This window comes from Calliopsis andreniformis, chromosome 5 (genome assembly GCF_051401765.1).
Source record: "Calliopsis andreniformis isolate RMS-2024a chromosome 5, iyCalAndr_principal, whole genome shotgun sequence".
Classification (NCBI taxonomy): Eukaryota; Metazoa; Arthropoda; class Insecta; order Hymenoptera; family Andrenidae; genus Calliopsis; species Calliopsis andreniformis.
In genome coordinates, this window is record NC_135066.1 from 18,818,717 (window position 1) to 18,837,505 (window position 18,789).

The 18,789-nt window shown below is 32.7% G+C and overlaps 1 protein-coding gene across 2 annotated transcripts in view; it reads left to right on the plus strand.

Annotated features, from left to right (window-relative positions):
* The first annotated feature begins 529 nt into the window (after nt 1-529).
* Nucleotides 530-18,789, plus strand: part of LOC143178800 (trehalase) — a 204,090-nt gene continuing 185,830 nt past the window's right edge. For both annotated transcript variants that reach the window (XM_076377648.1, XM_076377649.1), the window contains exon 1: nt 530-957. In XM_076377648.1, the coding sequence (XP_076233763.1) occupies nt 854-957 (104 nt within the window). In that variant the 5' untranslated portion in view covers nt 530-853. The remainder of the gene's footprint in view (nt 958-18,789) is intronic.

Below are 18,789 nucleotides of genomic sequence, written 5' to 3' on the forward strand. Positions count from 1 at the left end.
TATTGCTATGAAATTTTTGCTACAAACAAGTCCTTTCAGCTAGACGCAGAGGTTCCTCCATTCGTCTTCCCCGATCAACACCTTTTCAGCCAAGCACCACCCCCTGTTTCCTCCAAAAGCTGTACCCCCTTTATCGCAAATATCATTAAAAATATCATACCATATCATATCAAACATGGCTACCATGTCAGGTAATGAAAATTCACCTCCGTTTGTCGTTGCCGTTTCTTCAGTCGCGAGTCGCACAAACTCTGAAGAAAAAATTCAAAAGAAAATGGGTTAAGTCAAATTATCATTCCACCTATGTACTTGGTCCGACGAAGTGGCGACAAGAGGCGCGAGAACAATTTCCTGCGAAAAGCCTTTCGCCTTCGGTGAACAGATAAGCCTTGGTTAATCGTCAACGAATCAGGCTAGGGGAGTGTTCGTCGCTCGGACCAATGAACAGCGAGTTGTTATCAAGCGGACCGACTCAATATAACTGCTCGCGAGTCCTGTCAGCCGTACAGAGAGTCGGAAACGGGTTCGAACGAGGGCTTCCGCTTTTTTCTTCGTTTCAGCGTCTCTCTCGTCTCTTCTCAAGCTTCCTTGCTCCGTAGAATAAGCTTTTGGTGGGTGCGCGCCCGGGTGCTCAGCTAAAGTGTCGGAAGGCCGTGTGGACGTGCGATCGCGCGGCGTTGCTTTGTGACTAGCGATCGCGACGCGTATCAGTCGGTCGGTTGATCGTCGAACTATTCGGCTGTGCAGCGCGAGTGACGGCGCTTTCGACAGTAGCGAGCAAAGTTCATCGAAGCACCGACTGAGGTTCATCAACGCTTCGTCGCGGGGTCAACTCTTGACCCCTTTTAGGAAGATGTTAAATGGACTCTTGATTGTTCTGTCCATCGCATTCGCCTTGACTGATGCCGCCTCGATCGGGCACGTCATCAATCAAGGACCCAAGGACTTGTGCGAGAGGTGAGTGAAAGGGAAACGAGGAAGGTGTGCAACATCAGTCTCAGTATGTGTTTCTTCCTGCCCGGAACCGGATCCTGCGGTACCTTTGAGCATGCGCAAAACACTCTTGGCCCAGAAATTTCTGCTTTCTGTTCCTCTTTTTGAGGAGACTGTCATTTTCATTCCTGATTGTGGGAATGGAGAGTTCGAAATTGGTTTTATAGTTGTGGTTGTTTTGCTCAGTTTATACTTGAACCTTGATTGACGCAATATGAGTAGTTTTGGTGATATGTAAAATAACTCATTCTTCGTGTTTGTAACTTTTTTTTCTGAAGAGCAGTTTATAATGTTTGTAGAATGTTCAATACAAGTTTATTTGTGTTAATAGCCTTTTTAATAATTGATAGTTAGGGTTCGATTGACTAGCTACCTTGCAAATGACTGTAGCTCGTATTCTTTCATGTTTCTTATACAAGGTGTCATCTAACTGGTAGTTCAAGCTGGAACATAATGATTTTAAATAAAAAACTGAAATATAAATTAATATACAATAAAATTTTTTCATTCCAAACTTTATGTGTAGATTAAGTCTCGACTCGACGTATTTCAATGTAGATTATCACCATTCACGTTCTTCAGTACTCCTAATGTTTCTACCTATATTTTCTATACCTATGTTCATGTTATTACATACATGATTCTGCTCTTTTTATTAAATTTTAAACAATTATTTTCTGTAATGTTATCTTACAGTTTCGATTTTTCGAACGTTATAATAATTTTTTTTAATCATTGAATATACCGTATATCAAATAAAACATCATTGAATGATGCAACATTTTGACTTTACTTTTGTATAGTTTGTAGTACCTAAAGTTACAAAGTTGTGGAATGATACAATGTCTACTGTCATGCTTGATGGAATATTGTCAACTGGCATCCAGCAAGTTCTAAAAGTATTCATGCAATTAACTTCAAATTCGGAAATTTTATTCCTTATAAATGCATTAAAAATGTAGCGAACGATTTTTTATTCAGTAATTCTAATAATTTGTAAATGATAGTTTTCTAAATAATAAATTTCCATTTTCGCTCAGAAAATGTACATTTAAACGTTTATAACGCATCAACAGATTAAGATTTTAAAAAGTGCGTTATACAATACACAATTTTCTAAGAAGATAATAGATAAAGAGATCGTTCCCCAAACACGAATTTAAGAATGGAATTGCTATATAAATTTCAGTTTTCAAAAAAACATGAGTTTTTGTAAAATCGCATGACTTTGAGCAAAAACAAGGTATTACGTGAAAACTAAATTCGTTAAAAAAGTCTGTTTAGTTTCAGAAGATATAAGAAATGTTTCTGAATATGTCAGTGTCGATAGTTAATATTTTCTGCTTTTGTCGAAGTACAAACTTTTTATGCAATATTTGTACATTTTTAGGAAAAATTCTTTGTCTGACACAAAAACTATATATAGTATTTAATTCTGTAGACATTTCTGAAAAACAAACTAAAGAGCAAAAGTGTCGAATTCGTAGAGGCGAGAAAATATCTATCGGTAATACAGGCGCGGCGTTTTGCCGCCATGTGGCCATCACTCGTCTATCTTGACTCGGTAGGACTGTAGCTACGCATTAACAAGTACAACAAAATCGTGTAACAAGGTATCCACTTTTTGTATGTAAAGTTTGACTTCTTTTGTAACTGTTTATTATTTAAATTCTTCGTATACTCTTGATACAAATCACTGAATTATATTATCTAATATCCATCATAATTATATTTGTTTACAATTACAGTTTGAATCATTTTTAATAACCGAACATTTTAGAGAAAATTTACGAAAATTGGCCAATTAAAAGCATCTTTCTTAATTTATCATTTAACTGAAGAAACCATACAATAATTAAAATGAAATAACATTATTTACATATCTTGAGATTTATACGTTACGTCTTTATTGTTTTTCGTAGATCGGACATGAATCGAAATTTTTTCAGATAAATTTTTTCAGTACTTGATTTATCCATTACTTTTACTAAATTTTTCATAATTTTTAATTTTGTGTGGAATGATGGTAAATAAAATTATTAGTATATGATTTTACACGATGGAAATTTAATATGCTTTTCTACAGATAGCATTACAAAACTGATTGGAAAATGTTTTGCATAGTTTCGTAACGAGCATCGCGCATACACTAAAAAATGAAACATAATAAATATGTAAAACTGAGAGCCTTAGGTACTATCGGCGTTGTGTCTATTATGCGTAGCTATGGCACTGCTGCCGTAGTAGACGAGTAATAGCCACTTGGCGGCAAAACGCCGTGTATGCGTTGTCAACAGATATTTTCTTAACCTGAGCGAATCAAAAATCGCTTCGCAACAAGTATATTCTCAATCACTAATGTCGATACAATCAGACACTGTATACAATTTTTGTGTCAGATAAAGAATTTTTCGTAAATATGCAAGAATATTGCGTAAAAAGTACGTGCTTCGACATTTTTTTAAACTGATGGTCATTTATAATCCCTGAGAAATACAAAATATTGTAATTATCGGCACTGATATATTCAGGAATTTCTTCTCCATCTGTTGAGACTAAATAGACCTTCTTGAAGTGTTAAATTTTCACGTACATATAGTTCATTTTTGTCCCAAATATTGCGTTTTTATGAAAATTCGTGTTATTTTTTTAAAACTGAGAGTGATATTACAATTCCGTTTCTAGATTCATAATTGCGGAGCAGAGCTCTATAAGGATCAGTTAGTGGATATTACAAAAGAATATTCATATTGAACATAATTATGGTGATTATGTGGAAAAATGATATGTTCAGTAGCTCACAGTTACTTCTTTTAAAAACCCTTAAATTTGTTTTGGCTTTACATTTTGATTTACCTTCGTAAATAATAAAAATTATAGGAATTGTTTTATTATGTTTGAAATAATTGGATATTTATGATATCTATTTCCTGTGTTATTAAATATAAATCTAAACGATTTCTCATTGTCAGCTATGGAAATATTCTTATAAGAGTTAATGTGTTTTAATATTTTGACCTGGTTCTCTATAACAAAGGTTTACCAACCACAATCGGACGATAATATTTATTACGGGTGGAGTATGAAACAGTGCAGTGCAGTATGAAAAATTTTTTAAATAATTGATTTTATTTAGATGTGTGAAGATGTGTGTTATACACACAGATTGTACAATGTAAGCAGAACTAACTGTATTTTTAAGACGGTTAGAGATACATAAAAATGTCATAAGGAAAAATGAAATAGTATCGAATGGTACACAATCTGGATATAGTTTTAATTACACCTGTTTTTTAAGCGGAACCCTATAATTTTCATTCTACCATTCGATGTAGATTATTTAGTCTCTACAAAAAAAGTATCTACTGAGATACTTATGTCCTAAATCGGTTAAACCTAACTGTTCAAATATTATTACAGTTAAAAGTTTACTAAATTATTTTGGTGTCCACTGCAAATGTTATAGAATAGGTATTTGTGCTATAACCAATGTTCGAACGATTCTCCATTATAGTCTAAATATCCTCCTATTCTCTTTCTTAGGTTACTTAATACTAAAGATGTGCGGGATCACGATTTTTCATGATCGCGACCTGACGGAGAATTTCGGGTAGGATACCCTTTAGTATCTCGTGGGTAGCTGGCGGGATCTCGAGTCGTTTCGGAGCACGAGAGTTAATTTTCCACATCAAACTGTACCCCTACTATGTATCAAACTTATGTACATGTACATTAATGGGTATGTCCCATACATAATAATGAAATAATAAAATAATTTTAAATATTTTGCAAATCATACAAAGGTTTGCAATCAGACAAGGGAGTCTATAACGTTACACGAAATAGTTTCCCTTTATTATTAATAAATATTGCGAGTATGAGAAAGCTCAATGGCTATCACAGTCATAGTCATATATTGTCTATATTCAATAGCTTATATGGATAAAATAATAAAAAATACTTCATATATCCATTAACTTCTGAAAAAAGGACATTGAGCCACTGAAGCCAAATATTATTGATCGTATATAGCCCCTTTAGTATTATGAAGTACTCAGTTAAAGAAAGTTAGAAGCAACAAAATCTTTGCAACGAATGTGAATCAAGACCTCGTATGGAGTCCCGTACGTACGGGACTATTCTGCTATACATATAGCAGAATAGTGTAAATAAAAATTGAATAGTTCCGAGAGGAACATAATCTGGCTTAATTAGTTTTCCTGTAGATGAACGCCTGGAGATTCTATGAAATTTATATATGTTTTGTTAAACGGAGTCTATAATGTTTAATTTTAATGCATTAATTGCAGCTCTTTATTGTCTACAAAAAATTATAGAGCTATTTATATTCTATCGAAAAGTTATTAGTTTAGGAAATATTTTATTAGGAAAACATAAAACAAGACATAAAATAATATTGACTTTAATCATGTAATATTGACTTTACTCTGAGCAGTTCCCTGCATAGAATATTGATACGTATAATATTATTACTCTGCATCTGGTCGCATAGCAAACTAAAAGCGCTCCATATACAATGGGTCCAGGCTTGAGACATGCCTCATGAGTCCGTATCATTGAGTCTTGGAAGTACTTGAAAGACATGAGACCCCCTTTTCCTCTCTATTACCAAGCTAAACATTTTCTTACTCTCCAAGTCAAATTCAGTATTTTGATATATTTAACTCGTGTAACAGTATAGGTGAACATGCGTTTGACTTTTTTGATATGAGTACCAGTGAGCATGTCTCGGTATCCATCTCGATGCAATTTCATCACTGTCAAAATATGTCCGAAAATTGCAGTTATGTCATTAAATGTTTAGCTTGGTGATACAGAGGAAAGGGAGATCTCATGTCTCTCAAGACTCAATGATATCGACTCATAAGGCAAGTTCAAGCCTAGTCGCATCATGTACAAAGCCCTTTACACAGTTTTATATCTCTTTAAGTCTTATGTATAAAGAGTACGCATACTATTGCACAAGTGCCTTCATTTTGACACAAAAAGTATATGCTTAGAATTTGAAATAAACTATTATCGTTATTATTGTCGAAAATAATAAATTTGAACAGAATGTACACTTTGCAACACAAGAGTATTAACCAAATTTTTAACTAGTAGTGTTTAGGTTATAGTAAAATCAGTTTTAATTTCCATAGAAGTAACGGATTACTTTTACTATTATACTATTATTAATTTTCTTGTTAGTCACACTAAAGTAGGTGCATAATGCATAAACTTTTAAAGATACTTAAAAAAAAGTTTCACTGCTAAGAGTTTAGCAAAATTATTGCTAATCAGTACTTAAACAGATGGCCTTTTGAAATCAAAAAATTAAATATGAATGAAATTGAAACCACAAAAATAAAAATTCAATGAAAGTACAGGTGTGTATCTAAGAAACATCGTAATTATACATATAATACTATGGTAGGTATGTGAAGACAAGCTAAGTCTTGAAAATTTCTTGTGATCGATTTTCTTTTCACCTTGCTCGTCAAAATCATACGAACGATATCAGTACGATTATCTAATAGGATATCTGTATGTTCAGTAATAACACAAGCGATGTGTTTCTAATGCTAATCAATATCACATTCAAGAAATAATTTCTTAATACTGCGAATAGACATGAGTACTAGCTGATTAGAGACTGTAGTAATTCTTGTACAGTAGCGTAATTATCGGAATCACTGTTTACGTAAGTGAATAATTTTATCGGTACATATGTAGAATAAGTCATGTATAACATCACATGTTCTTATTAAAAATACAGAGTATGGAAGCCAAAACTCTTTTGTTGTAAATAATTTTGAACATAATGAGCGTAGTAACAAATCCAAACTAAACATTTTTTTATAAAATGATACAAATTATTACATCACACTCGTGTACTGTAAATACTCATTGTTATAATGACATGTAAATACATATGCGTTCCAAAATGATATGAAGTTTATCTATATTTTAAAATAACTCATTTATTTTTTATACCTATAATTTTAATACCAAGATACTTATCGTTTTAAAACTTATTTTTGTATTGTAGACTTTCATACGTTTTATTATACACTAGGTACCGCATCGATTAACCAGATCTTAATGGAACATCAATTAAAGTACAATAGAGCATCAATTAAAGTATTACGGTTTGGTACTAGTCTATTGAAAATAATGAAATTAGCCATTAAAAGTGTATTTTAGGTTTGACACTCGTGTTAAGTCAATTAAAATCTTATTACATTTTCTTTCATTTCAGGAGAAAGTTTCCTCAATCTTAATTAAAAATTTAATTTTTCTTAATTAAAAATGTGTTTTCCAAGATGAAGCCGTAAATTACCTAGAGTATAAACTCGAAATTGGTGAAAGTGTGACAAATCTACCATTTTTTCCTACGGTTATTATGTACTTTAATCCAATAGATACTCTCCTGTCTAAACTGTATTGTTTTTTTCCTGCTTTATTACATATTAATTTACTTTTCCTAAAGCGATTAGAACGATTTTCTAGAACGATGTTTTACTATAGGATATCAATTATTCGATACATTAATAAAAATAGAGTCAGACTGACAATAGGTACAATGTGAATCATGATTTAATGACAGCCTAATGAAATTTTAAAGACTGCACGTTGAAAAGACACTTTATACGACGTATACAAGTACATAATTTACAAAAATAGTGATTATTTATATACTTTTTACAATTTTATTCAAGATTAATATTTTAAATGTCGTACCATATTCACGTGATTATTCAGATCAGACGGGCAAAAGATATCTAAATTATTTTACTACACTTTTCTCACGTGAAGTTAATATTAAAATATAATAATCGAATATAAGCCAAATCACCATGATGTTTAAAACGGATCACCATGCATTGAATAATGAAGATTTGATGATAAAAATCAAATTTCGAACTTTTATGATCCACTTATATGTAGATTTAGTATTTTTATAGATCAAAACAACCTAAACATTGTTTGGATAACTAAACTGGTAAATTAAGCAATTCAGAATTTTATTTTAAAAAGTGTTCAGAAGTTATGATTTGATTATTTTTTGTTACATAACTCTGCGTTTCTTTATATTTGTAAATCTTTAAGGATTTTTAATTAAAATATTATTTACTTATAAAAATACTTTAAATAGGATAATACATTGATACATAAAATATGCGTAACAAGAAGGTTGGTAACACTGAGAGGGATGGATCCGAACTGGTACAAACTTCTCTTTAATATGATAGAATCGGTAGTAAAAGGCCATGGTCAAACGCGATACGCCTTATAAATATAAATCTTATTGTAATAAATTGTAAGACTAGTTATAAGTTTGCATAATATTATAATAGACTATAAGATAATATGTATGTATGTACACACACAAAATTTAGTAATCTCTATCATCTCAAACCTTGGCGCACACGACCGGCAATCGGTAAATGACAGTTGTGTCAGTTCTAAAGGTCGGTTACAGAATGGAATACAATCAATGTAAACACATGACAGCAAAAACGATCCTTCTTTTATATAATGGATAAAAAGTCAGTCGATATATTATAAAATTTTCAACGATTGTATCCCGACCTGTAATCGGCTTTTATTGATAAAATTGTCGTTCAGCGATTACTGGTTGTGAGCGCCTGGTCTTATGTAGAGAGTGGATTTTATAGAGAAATATAGATATTCAATTCATAGGTTTTGCAATAATATAATATTGTTTAATGTCTTCAGACTACATGACTAATAGTTTCAGTGTTTGTTAACACACAAGAACGAGTGGACAGTTTCCAAGAACAGTGTTAGGTTTACCGAAGAATGTAAATATATATGCATATGTACAAAGTAGCTGCTGTACTTTTATTATTAGCGATACTAATTCAATAGTCTGCTGACTATTTGAAAGCATTTGTGCAATCTTAACCGAAAATTCAGTGTTGGCCACCAATAACCCAAATAGCATTTAAAGTATTAAGTGAGAAAGAAATCATATTTGCACAGAATAAAATGTGTATAAGTAATACTTGTAATCATTGTAATTGTTCTGGTAGTTCCAATATCGAATTGGGTTTTATATTGACCTGTAGTTCACTGCAGTGTCACTCGTGTCTACGCGACACGGAAATATACGAAACCGTAAATAAACTCGATCCGCGCAACTTTGATATTACATAGCGGTTAGTTGATAGTAAAAGAAAAAGAATTATGATATCGCTTAAGTTTTACGCTATCTGTTACATTGATGTAAGGAACATATACTCTTACTGAATACTTTCTGAATTGTGCACAGTAAAAAAGCAGGGGTTTTCGGTTCTAAGTATTTACGCAGTTCCGTTATTGTATGATAAGTACGCCGTTTTTAATTCGTACATGTATCCAAGTAATCATGTTTTGCGATACACTCGACCGTTCGAGGAATTATATGCGCTTGCAATTAATCAAGTCAAAATATACTTGGATAATAATATATATATATACGTTGTTGCGTGAGAACTCAAGTATGCTATAGAGTCGAGCATAACGAAGCTATTGATATGAATACGCGAAAGGACATGAAAGGAATTAAATTTAAGAAGAAGAATGGCAGAATAACATTTGTTGATATTTAAATATAATTACAAAAGGTACCAATGTAATTGTATAGTCCAATGTAATTCTAAGATATTTAATATCACTATAGCTCTAGAAGCTGTCTCTTTTAATTTATAAAATGTCACGCATTTAATGTTTTTATGGAAAAAAGCAATATGTAGCTTAAGCGTATTCAAATAAAAAAATTGCCATCCAATAAATGTGTTCACTTGGTCAGATTCAATATTTTTTCAAATATTTTGAGTGATCCAATCAATTATGGAAACAGTAACAAAAAAGGAGTTTGAAAATTATTACTTTCCATTAATAACCGTCAGATTGTTAAAACTGCATCAATAATTGTACATTTCAGAATTAAAACGAGTCATCACTATTCTAGTTTAACGTATAAATTTTAAAAAATGTTATCTGAATGTTCTTCATCTTACACATAGTTTTCTTTTATGCTGTTTCACATAATAATATGGATATCTCGAAATTTATCTTTAAACAACATTGACCTCTTAAAAATTACAGTATTATGCTACCAGTGTGCAAGATAATCTTGCAGTTATTTTACTTAACGATTCTCTTCCCAAACGCCATGTGAAGAAATTTTTTAAGTTGATATTAGCTAAATCTAGTGGTCACTATATAATTTTTAGTTGATCGATAATTATCTATTTATTGCTGTTACTAATTTTCAACGATTTGCGTTATTTTTTCTAAGAATCTAGCATAAAGATTTGAATATTTTAAAATTGAATAAATTTGAAAGTTAAGTAAAAGTATAATATTGCTAAGCTGTCTGTCAATTTTTTTGATCAATGAAAACAGAATGTTACTTGCTTCATCATGAGTCATTCTTCCGGCAACGTCATCTTGTTACTACGATTTATGGAGGAATTTGATAGATACCAGTTTCCTGTTATATGTGTCTATTTACAAGTCGTTACATACGAAGCAAGGTTGCAATCCATAGTTACGCACGCATTATCACCATTCAGTTAAGCCTTTTATGCAGTCGTTTCACGCATGCTCTCCAGTAATTTCACTTTTTTCCTCTGTACCAAGTAAAACAACAGCTCGACCGAAATGAAGCTTCCGAAAAGTTTTAGGAATTTGATGATAATAAAATTGGGTGAATCTGCAAATTAGTGCAAATCAGTCTCATTCTTACCGATTTCGATGCTCTTAGAATATATTGTCAAGGTCATCATTCTACAAAACTTTTTTCTCATAAACATAATAGATGGTCGGCCTTAATTTCTAAAATATTTGCATAAAACTGTTATTACTGTTACATTCAGTTTTGCTTATACGTATGCATCCATGGTAGCGTATGCGTCAGTTTGTTACAGCTACTTTTTCACTTGTTTCTCGAAACGTAGCAGGGGCCCAACAACCAATATTATAACGGGTGGACTGTTTAGTTGTAGCTATCGAGTTTGAGCATTGTTTTCGAAACGTTCACTTGTTGGAATAAGTTAACCCAGTGGACAAGTTCAAAAATAGAATATCCCAGGTGACTCAAGTTCTTATAAGGATCCAGTGGGCATAGGTAACTTAAATTTAACTATATTATAGTCTATGTTTCTAGAATGGTTTAATTTGCGTCACCTTTGTTAACTAGGTCAACTTAGGTCCACTGTGTCCTTATAAGGTATTTGGTTGCAACGGGGACTTCTTTAGACTTGTCCACTAGGTTAACTTGTTCCATGGACACATACGTACAAGTGTAATTCAAAAAGCATAATTAAATGAATTAACCATTGAGAAGTACCATAACAAAAAATACCTACTTAAAGTACAGTACTAATTTTTTTTTTTTAAATTATAACTTCGTTTGTAATGTCATTACAGTTTGAGATATTGACAAAGTTGTTATATTTTAAAACATTCGGTGACAAACAACAAATATGTGCATTGCACCCTGTTTGTCAAACCAGTGGAAATTCTAAATTTCGTCTTGAATAAGAAAAGGATAATTTTGTGCAAAATTTCCGACGACAGCGAACTTATCAAACTCTAAATGTTCTTTTGCTTATTTGAAACTATTGCTACGAGCTTTCGTAATAAAGTTATGGATTTGTATTGTACTACTAGTAATCGGATTTCTTGTTTAACAAAATACGTTCTTTCGTTGAGTTATCATGGAGTTCTTTCGACATCCACCTTCTAATTTTCTGTGAATAGATTCAAATTCAAACCTTGTACGTCCAAGGACGATCGTGGACGGTGCGTTTCCATATAGTATTATGGTAGAATTAATTTCCACAGGCGGCTCAGGGTCACTCAGCCCCTCACGCGCCTTTCTGGTGGGTTCCCTCACCGCGGCGGTTCCCCGTGCGCGCGGACGCACTTGCTGTGCGTGTGGAATATCCGTGAGCTCACTCCTCTGTCCCACCAGAAAGGCACGTGAGGGGTTGAGTGACCCTGAGCGGCCTATTGAAGTTAGTTCTACTATAGTTCAATCAACTTCATATTGTTATTCATGTCATCCCTACTATGACTATATACTAAAAGAATTTTAAAAATCGTACTTTGATTGTGATCATTTTTGTATAGTAGGTACTCCTATGTCTTCAGTCTAAGTACCCAAAACACATTTTTATGAGTCTGTTACTTCAAGAGTTGTAGTTTTCCAACGAAAAGTTAACGCTAGAATTATAGTAACTTTAATATCAATAATTTCTAAAATTTTGAAAAATTGTTCTAATGCGTTTAAATATTGCTACATGCAAAATGATGCTCCAACAAGTATTCGATATGGCGTGGCATAACCCTATTGGATTATGTTATTTTTTACTCATTTCGTTTTACAATCTGTTCTTTACATTACTCCCTAGAATTAAAATTTTCATTTGAGAATGTTAAGACTCCCACAGCTAAAGCAAATTTTTCGCAGCGGCAGCGAGTTTGCGACGAAATTTTCATGGCATCCTCTTTCCATCAATGTCAATTCATATATCTGTTTCCTCAATTTACTGCGAATTCGTTACTGCTGCAGGAAATTTGCGTTGGTCTGTGGGAGTCTATAGGGTTGACTGTTGACATCTTTTTTCTACTTTAGTAGTTATTTGTTTTAGGATCTGTTCTGCTAGATTAATTAGTATAGACAGCTGATTCCGCCGTAACGTGTCCGAGACCACGTGTATTCAGCCATTCATGCTCGCACACGACTCGTTAAAACGCTTGATATACAGTGTGCTGGCTCATTGAAAGTTATCAGTCCGTGCTGAGGATACATAAGTATTGTCGGCCGCGTGCTTCAGTTTATCAAGGAAACCGCAAACTTTAATAACGACGCTTAAAACTTTTCACAATTTTCTGCGTAAACAGTCATAAATACTACATAATTTAACTTTTCTTATATATTCTTCTTACCCACGCTTTATCACCTTTTCTTCTATCATAATGTAAGACCTGTTAAATACCAAGCATCATGTTCATGTAAATAAAGTTGTGATAAGACGATTTACTGTGAGAACAACGAAAACAGAATTTTGTTAATTTTGAATTTTTGAATCGTCATTATATATTCGGGATATTGACTCATTGAAAATTCTATTCAAGATTATTGGAGATAACTTTATTTCTTAAAGATAAATTATGTTAGGGATTCTACTGCTAACGAAGTTATCTTTAAAATTTAACCGTATTATATTTTTCTGACGAGCAGCTATTACAGAAAATGAGTAAATAATGATATGTAAATTTTGGATACCCAATTTTTAACCTATTAATAATTATTTGATTTCTTCCTTTGAGATTCGAATGCGGATTTTTGGCGACAACAAAACTAATTAATTTGAATTTTGTTTGCAGCATAACTGATTATGTTATTTAGTACAGTAACCGAGAATTCTTTGAGAATACTGCAGTTAATAGCTTCTTCAGCTGCTTTATCAGCTTCTTCGTTGCCAGATATTGTTATCAGGATTGGCCGTTATCAAAATAAGCTATTCAAGTAATTATTCAGATTAAAGTTTTAATTTATTTGTTATTTGCTGTATTACTTTATTTGAAATAATTTTGTCTAAGTAATAATGTACTCAGCAAATAAATTATTTTATTATTTGTCATTATATTTGAAAATGGCTCCTAAAATTCCTAAAATCAGACTTTTAATTTGTATTATCAGCAGTGTGTGCTTTTATCGCAATGTTTATATTTTGATATCTTACAATTAGTGTAATTACATTTCTCTGTGTAATTGACTTCTCAATTTTATGTAGTTTCTCTTCGGCAATCGTAAAGTAAGTAAACGGTATAGCGCATAAAATCTAAAAAATGATTGATTTCATTAACAAATATGATGATTTACATATTGACGAACACTGATGATTCGTTAAATAGAAAGTAACATTAAATGAACCCATTTTGAATGATACATTTGTTAAAACTGATCCAGAAGGAAGCCAATAATTTTCAATAATGAGGCTAGTTATTATAAAAAAAGCTTTTATTTGTTATTCTATATTTTTATTTGAATAGGCTAGAATTGAGGATTTAATAGGGAGTATTATTTTTTGTACTGTGATTTGATATTTTCTACTCGAATAAATGTTTCCTAAAACAACTTTTTTAAATACTTTTTAATTCTATTATGTCAAGATCGGTAATTAGATGAAAAAAAAACGTCAAAGTGTTTCACGCACATTAACTCAGGTATATAGTATTTAATAGGAAATACATAAACACTGTATAGTAAATTAGTGATGCAGATTCTTTTATAGAGATTGGTGAAGATCTGTGAAGAGATTATTATTATTTAGTTTGCTTATTGCAAAGATATTTGCAATTTTTTGCGAAATCAGAAATTAATTAATTCAAATAAAATAACAAATCACACTATGTGAAAATGATTTATTTTGGTCTTAGTATAAAATAAAGTTATATTTTCAACGTTATTTCTAAAATAAGAATAAAGTACTTCAAGTGTTTTATTTTTTCAAAAGCTTACTTTGACTTTTATTTTAAGTAAAATTTATTGAAAACTGTTGCAGCAATACCTCTTATTGCGCTAGACTCTTATTTCCCACTAATCATATCTCTATAAAGAGCGCTTTACGATATTGTATGGTTATTGATACGAATTTATAAATTAATTCAATTAAATTAAAACTTGTGTCTTCGTTGGTACTCTCTTGTTAACCATTGTTGTCGATACTGATTCATTTTCTTTGTCATTTTTCATAGCACGAAAATCTTGTCTTTTCTTTATTCAACTGGTTTTGGAATTTGGATCACTCAGAGACTCTAGAAAATTGATTTCATCGCTTCACTGTACTGACATCGGCAAGAAATGGCGAGCAAGAAAGAGCATGCATAAAGGAATTCTGATCTCATTCACCAGAGTGTCTCGAAATAACGGCAGTAATGGTGCAGTGCTTTCGATGCGATTAAATGTAATTGAACCAGCCTTATTGTTCCGATGTGAATTCAGTTCAATGGCTTACCTTCGAGTTCAAGGCTAATTTATAATTCATTGCTGTCTTGCGTCACGGTTTCTCCAATTTTATCCTTCGCTTACCATCAGTGGAAATATGATACTCTGGAATTCATTAAGTCCAGACATAAATATATGCTGCTGTGGCTAATGAATAGACAAAAGTTGCATGAGTAATTTGTATTGATTATCTAAATCGTGTCTCGTTAATTTATTTTGAATTATTTCCATTATAATCTATATAGTGCTGAAAAACTATTCTACACGGTATTGATAACACCTTTTTTGTTAGTAACTTTTTAAGAAACAATAAGCAATATACAAAGTTTAAAATCTTTTAAAGGTTAATCAAGAGAATGTCCTCTACAATACAGGCTGTTTTTGAAATGCACGGCATAACTTTAAGAGGTGATTTTAGACATTAGAATAAGATGAAATGATAAATAACGATTTCGCATTTGTATCTTTGTTTATTAGTTAAAAGCGTCTAAGAAGAGATCACTCATCGTCAAACAGCTGATTTCTCCCCTCCCTTGCGTTAGGAAATCACTGCCATGTAGACAACCACTGCTCGACGCCTCTGCGTGGGCTCATTTCTAATGATTTCCACCAAATTGTTAAGCTTCGTTCAGATTATTCAAATTACTTGAATTCAAGGCACTTGTATGATTTCAAGGCGTTTAGATTCAAATAGCTTAATGTCAAGTTTGCGTTCACACAAGTCAAATTACTTGGACTTAAGTGGTTTGAATTCAAATGTAACTTAAGGTCAAGCTGTTATGCAAAAATAATAAAATAGCGTTGGAAGAGGTGATTCATACTGGTCATTTAGTTATGTATTTTCTTTAATATTTAAAATAGCTAATTATAAGAAATTAATCTTTTCTGAATTTATTTACATCAGCTACATTTAACTTCTATCAGAATTTCAAAAATATAAAAATTAAATGTTCTAATACATAAATTTTTCAACATTTAAATCTTCAGAAATTATATTTAGTCTCAGAACACATAAGTGCCAATATTACCCTGTGTTGCCCACGTTCTCCCAGTTTACAACACTTACCAAATTTTTCAATTTACAATAGCTCCAGGTTAATTAGCCTGAATTTCTCCGGGATAGTTAGTCGTCACTGTCCCTACTATTTCTTGAATGATACATGCTTCGCTAACTGTCTCCAGTACAACGAATTTAAAGTAAATAAGCATGACTTCCCTGAACGACACCGTTTACCCATTATAACTTGTATCGTATATCGATATCTCATTCACACTTGCTCTTTATTATTCTATCGATTTACCCATTCTGAGACGAATGTGTCGGAGAAAGAGCACACTTGAGAATTTCTAAAAGTAGACCTTCCGAAATAGTTGACCAGATCGGGTCCTGAACCATGCCCAACTAACCCGGACGCACTGCATATGTTGCGTACGACCAACTACACGGTGGTACGCCAAATTAATATTGTACAGCTGTTTATTTAAAAAATTGTATTTATTCCTATATCGATACAGAAGTCCCTACGGATATTCAAAGCGTTCGATCCAAGAGTTGAGCGAAATTTGATCATTGCGGAAGAAGATGTAAAAGAGTGGAGTATGGCTAAATTCTATTGGCTAATTTAGTATGAGGGAAGATATGCTAGAAATCTACAAATGGTGGAATTACAGCAAGGTGTAAATGACATTAGGTGCTTCGGAAATCTTAGTGTAAAACAGGAAAGGGAAAATTTCTGGTCATCGTCACACATTGTTTTTTTTACTAAACGCGTAGCCTTAACATCTGAAGAGCAGTCCTGTACACAGCTGTACACTGTTACCTAAATTCATGACACTTTGACTGGTCGGCGAGAAAACCTATACACTAGAGGACAAGATTCGCGACAAAAATTAACGATCATAACTTTCATGGATGAATGTACACCTCTAAATCAGTGGACATTTGCAAAAAAACCCGTTTGAAGAATTGTTTATAATATTGAAGATTAATGTTAATTAAGATTAATGTTAATTAATTAATTTTATTACGTAATCGTATTTATATCGTTTAGTAGAAAAAATGTTTCAAAGGAATCATATGTCGCAAACGATCTCTTCAATCAGGGAAAATGGTTAAAGGTTTGGCATCGGTTTTGTAGGAATAGAACTGTTAAAATCTATCTTTTATTGAACAATTCACGAGTAATACAACACGCGACAGAAAAGATACAGAAAAAGAATAGGAAAAGAACAAGCGTCAGAAAGAACAGCGTGGTCGTAATCGTAATCGTACTCGTAACTTTGCCGTGATCGTGTCGTTTTCGTAATTCGCGTTAATTTGACCTCGCGCGTCGCGGACGCGTTCCTTTATTTCGTGCCGATCGAACTTTCTCGATTGATCTGGATGTATTCCGAATTTGACGGCTCGTCAACTGTCTTCGCGGTGCATAAAAACAATATATATATATATATATATATATATATATATATATATATATATATACAATAGCAACGCTCACGCACGTACGTACGCACGCTCGCTCACTCGCACACATAGATCAGCTGTTCGTTGCATTCAAATCCTTAGACGCTGCGAACCTTCTCGACGCTCGCTGCCTACAGTTTATCTGTATAAAGTTACGCATAGGAGCATGGACTTACCACTACTCTGATATAAAAAGAAAGAAAAGTTACTCGAATTGGATCTATTAGGTCTATATACCTTGCTAGACCTTCTATATTGAGGTACGCACGTCACTGTGCTGGGCCTCACGATCAGGGTAGGCGTTGCTACATGCCAGAGTAGTGGTAGGTCCATATTCCTATGTGTAACTTTATACAGTTAAACTGATGCCAAACCTTTAACAATTTTTCCTAAGTAAAGGGATTGTTTCCGGCATATAATTCCTTTCAAAGGATATGAATACGATTGTGTAATAAAAAAAGTTACCATTAATTTTCAATGCCACAAACAATTTTGCGGACGCGTTTTTTTGCAAATGTCCACCGAACCAGAGGTGTAGATTTATCCCTCAAAGCTACGACCATTAATTTTTTTTACACTCTATACAAAATTACACTTTTCATCTGAAAAATCTACATGTTAGATGCAGCTTTCAACACCATGTATATCCTCTAAATTTGTCACTATGTTTGTTAGTTAATTTTGTGGCACTTTCACAAAAGAGGAAATTTAAATAATAGAATATCCAGGCAACGAGCCCAGATATACAACAACAAAAGGAAGTTTATGTACCCAGTATTTCAGAACAGCTCGGCATAATTTTAAGAGATGATTCTAGACACCAAAATGAGACGACAATCAAGAATAACGATTGTGCGTCTGAGGCTTCATTTGTTAATTATAAGCATCTAAAAATCTGATGAAATCAGAATCAGAATTTTGTATCTCTTGTATTTTTCAGCGATGCATCTGGTTTCACCACAAACGGGGTAATATGTTTTCATAGAAGTCATTAATGTGCTGAGGAAAACTCACAATTTAGTTTAAATGTACGGACAGAAATGATCTTTGGAGGTTAATAGGAGAATTAATAAGAGAAACAAGTCGGTTAACTTCTTACATACAGAGTTGAATACACTATTAACAGATATTCCACTTGATATCATACGTCGCATGTGGTTCACACAGAATGGTGCTTCCCACCCCCACCCCCAACCCCAACCCCACCCCCCTCCGCCGCCCATTTTAGTCTAGTTGCGAGACAATTATTGAATGAAAGATTTCCAAACAAATGGATAAGTCGTCGAGATCATATTGTCTG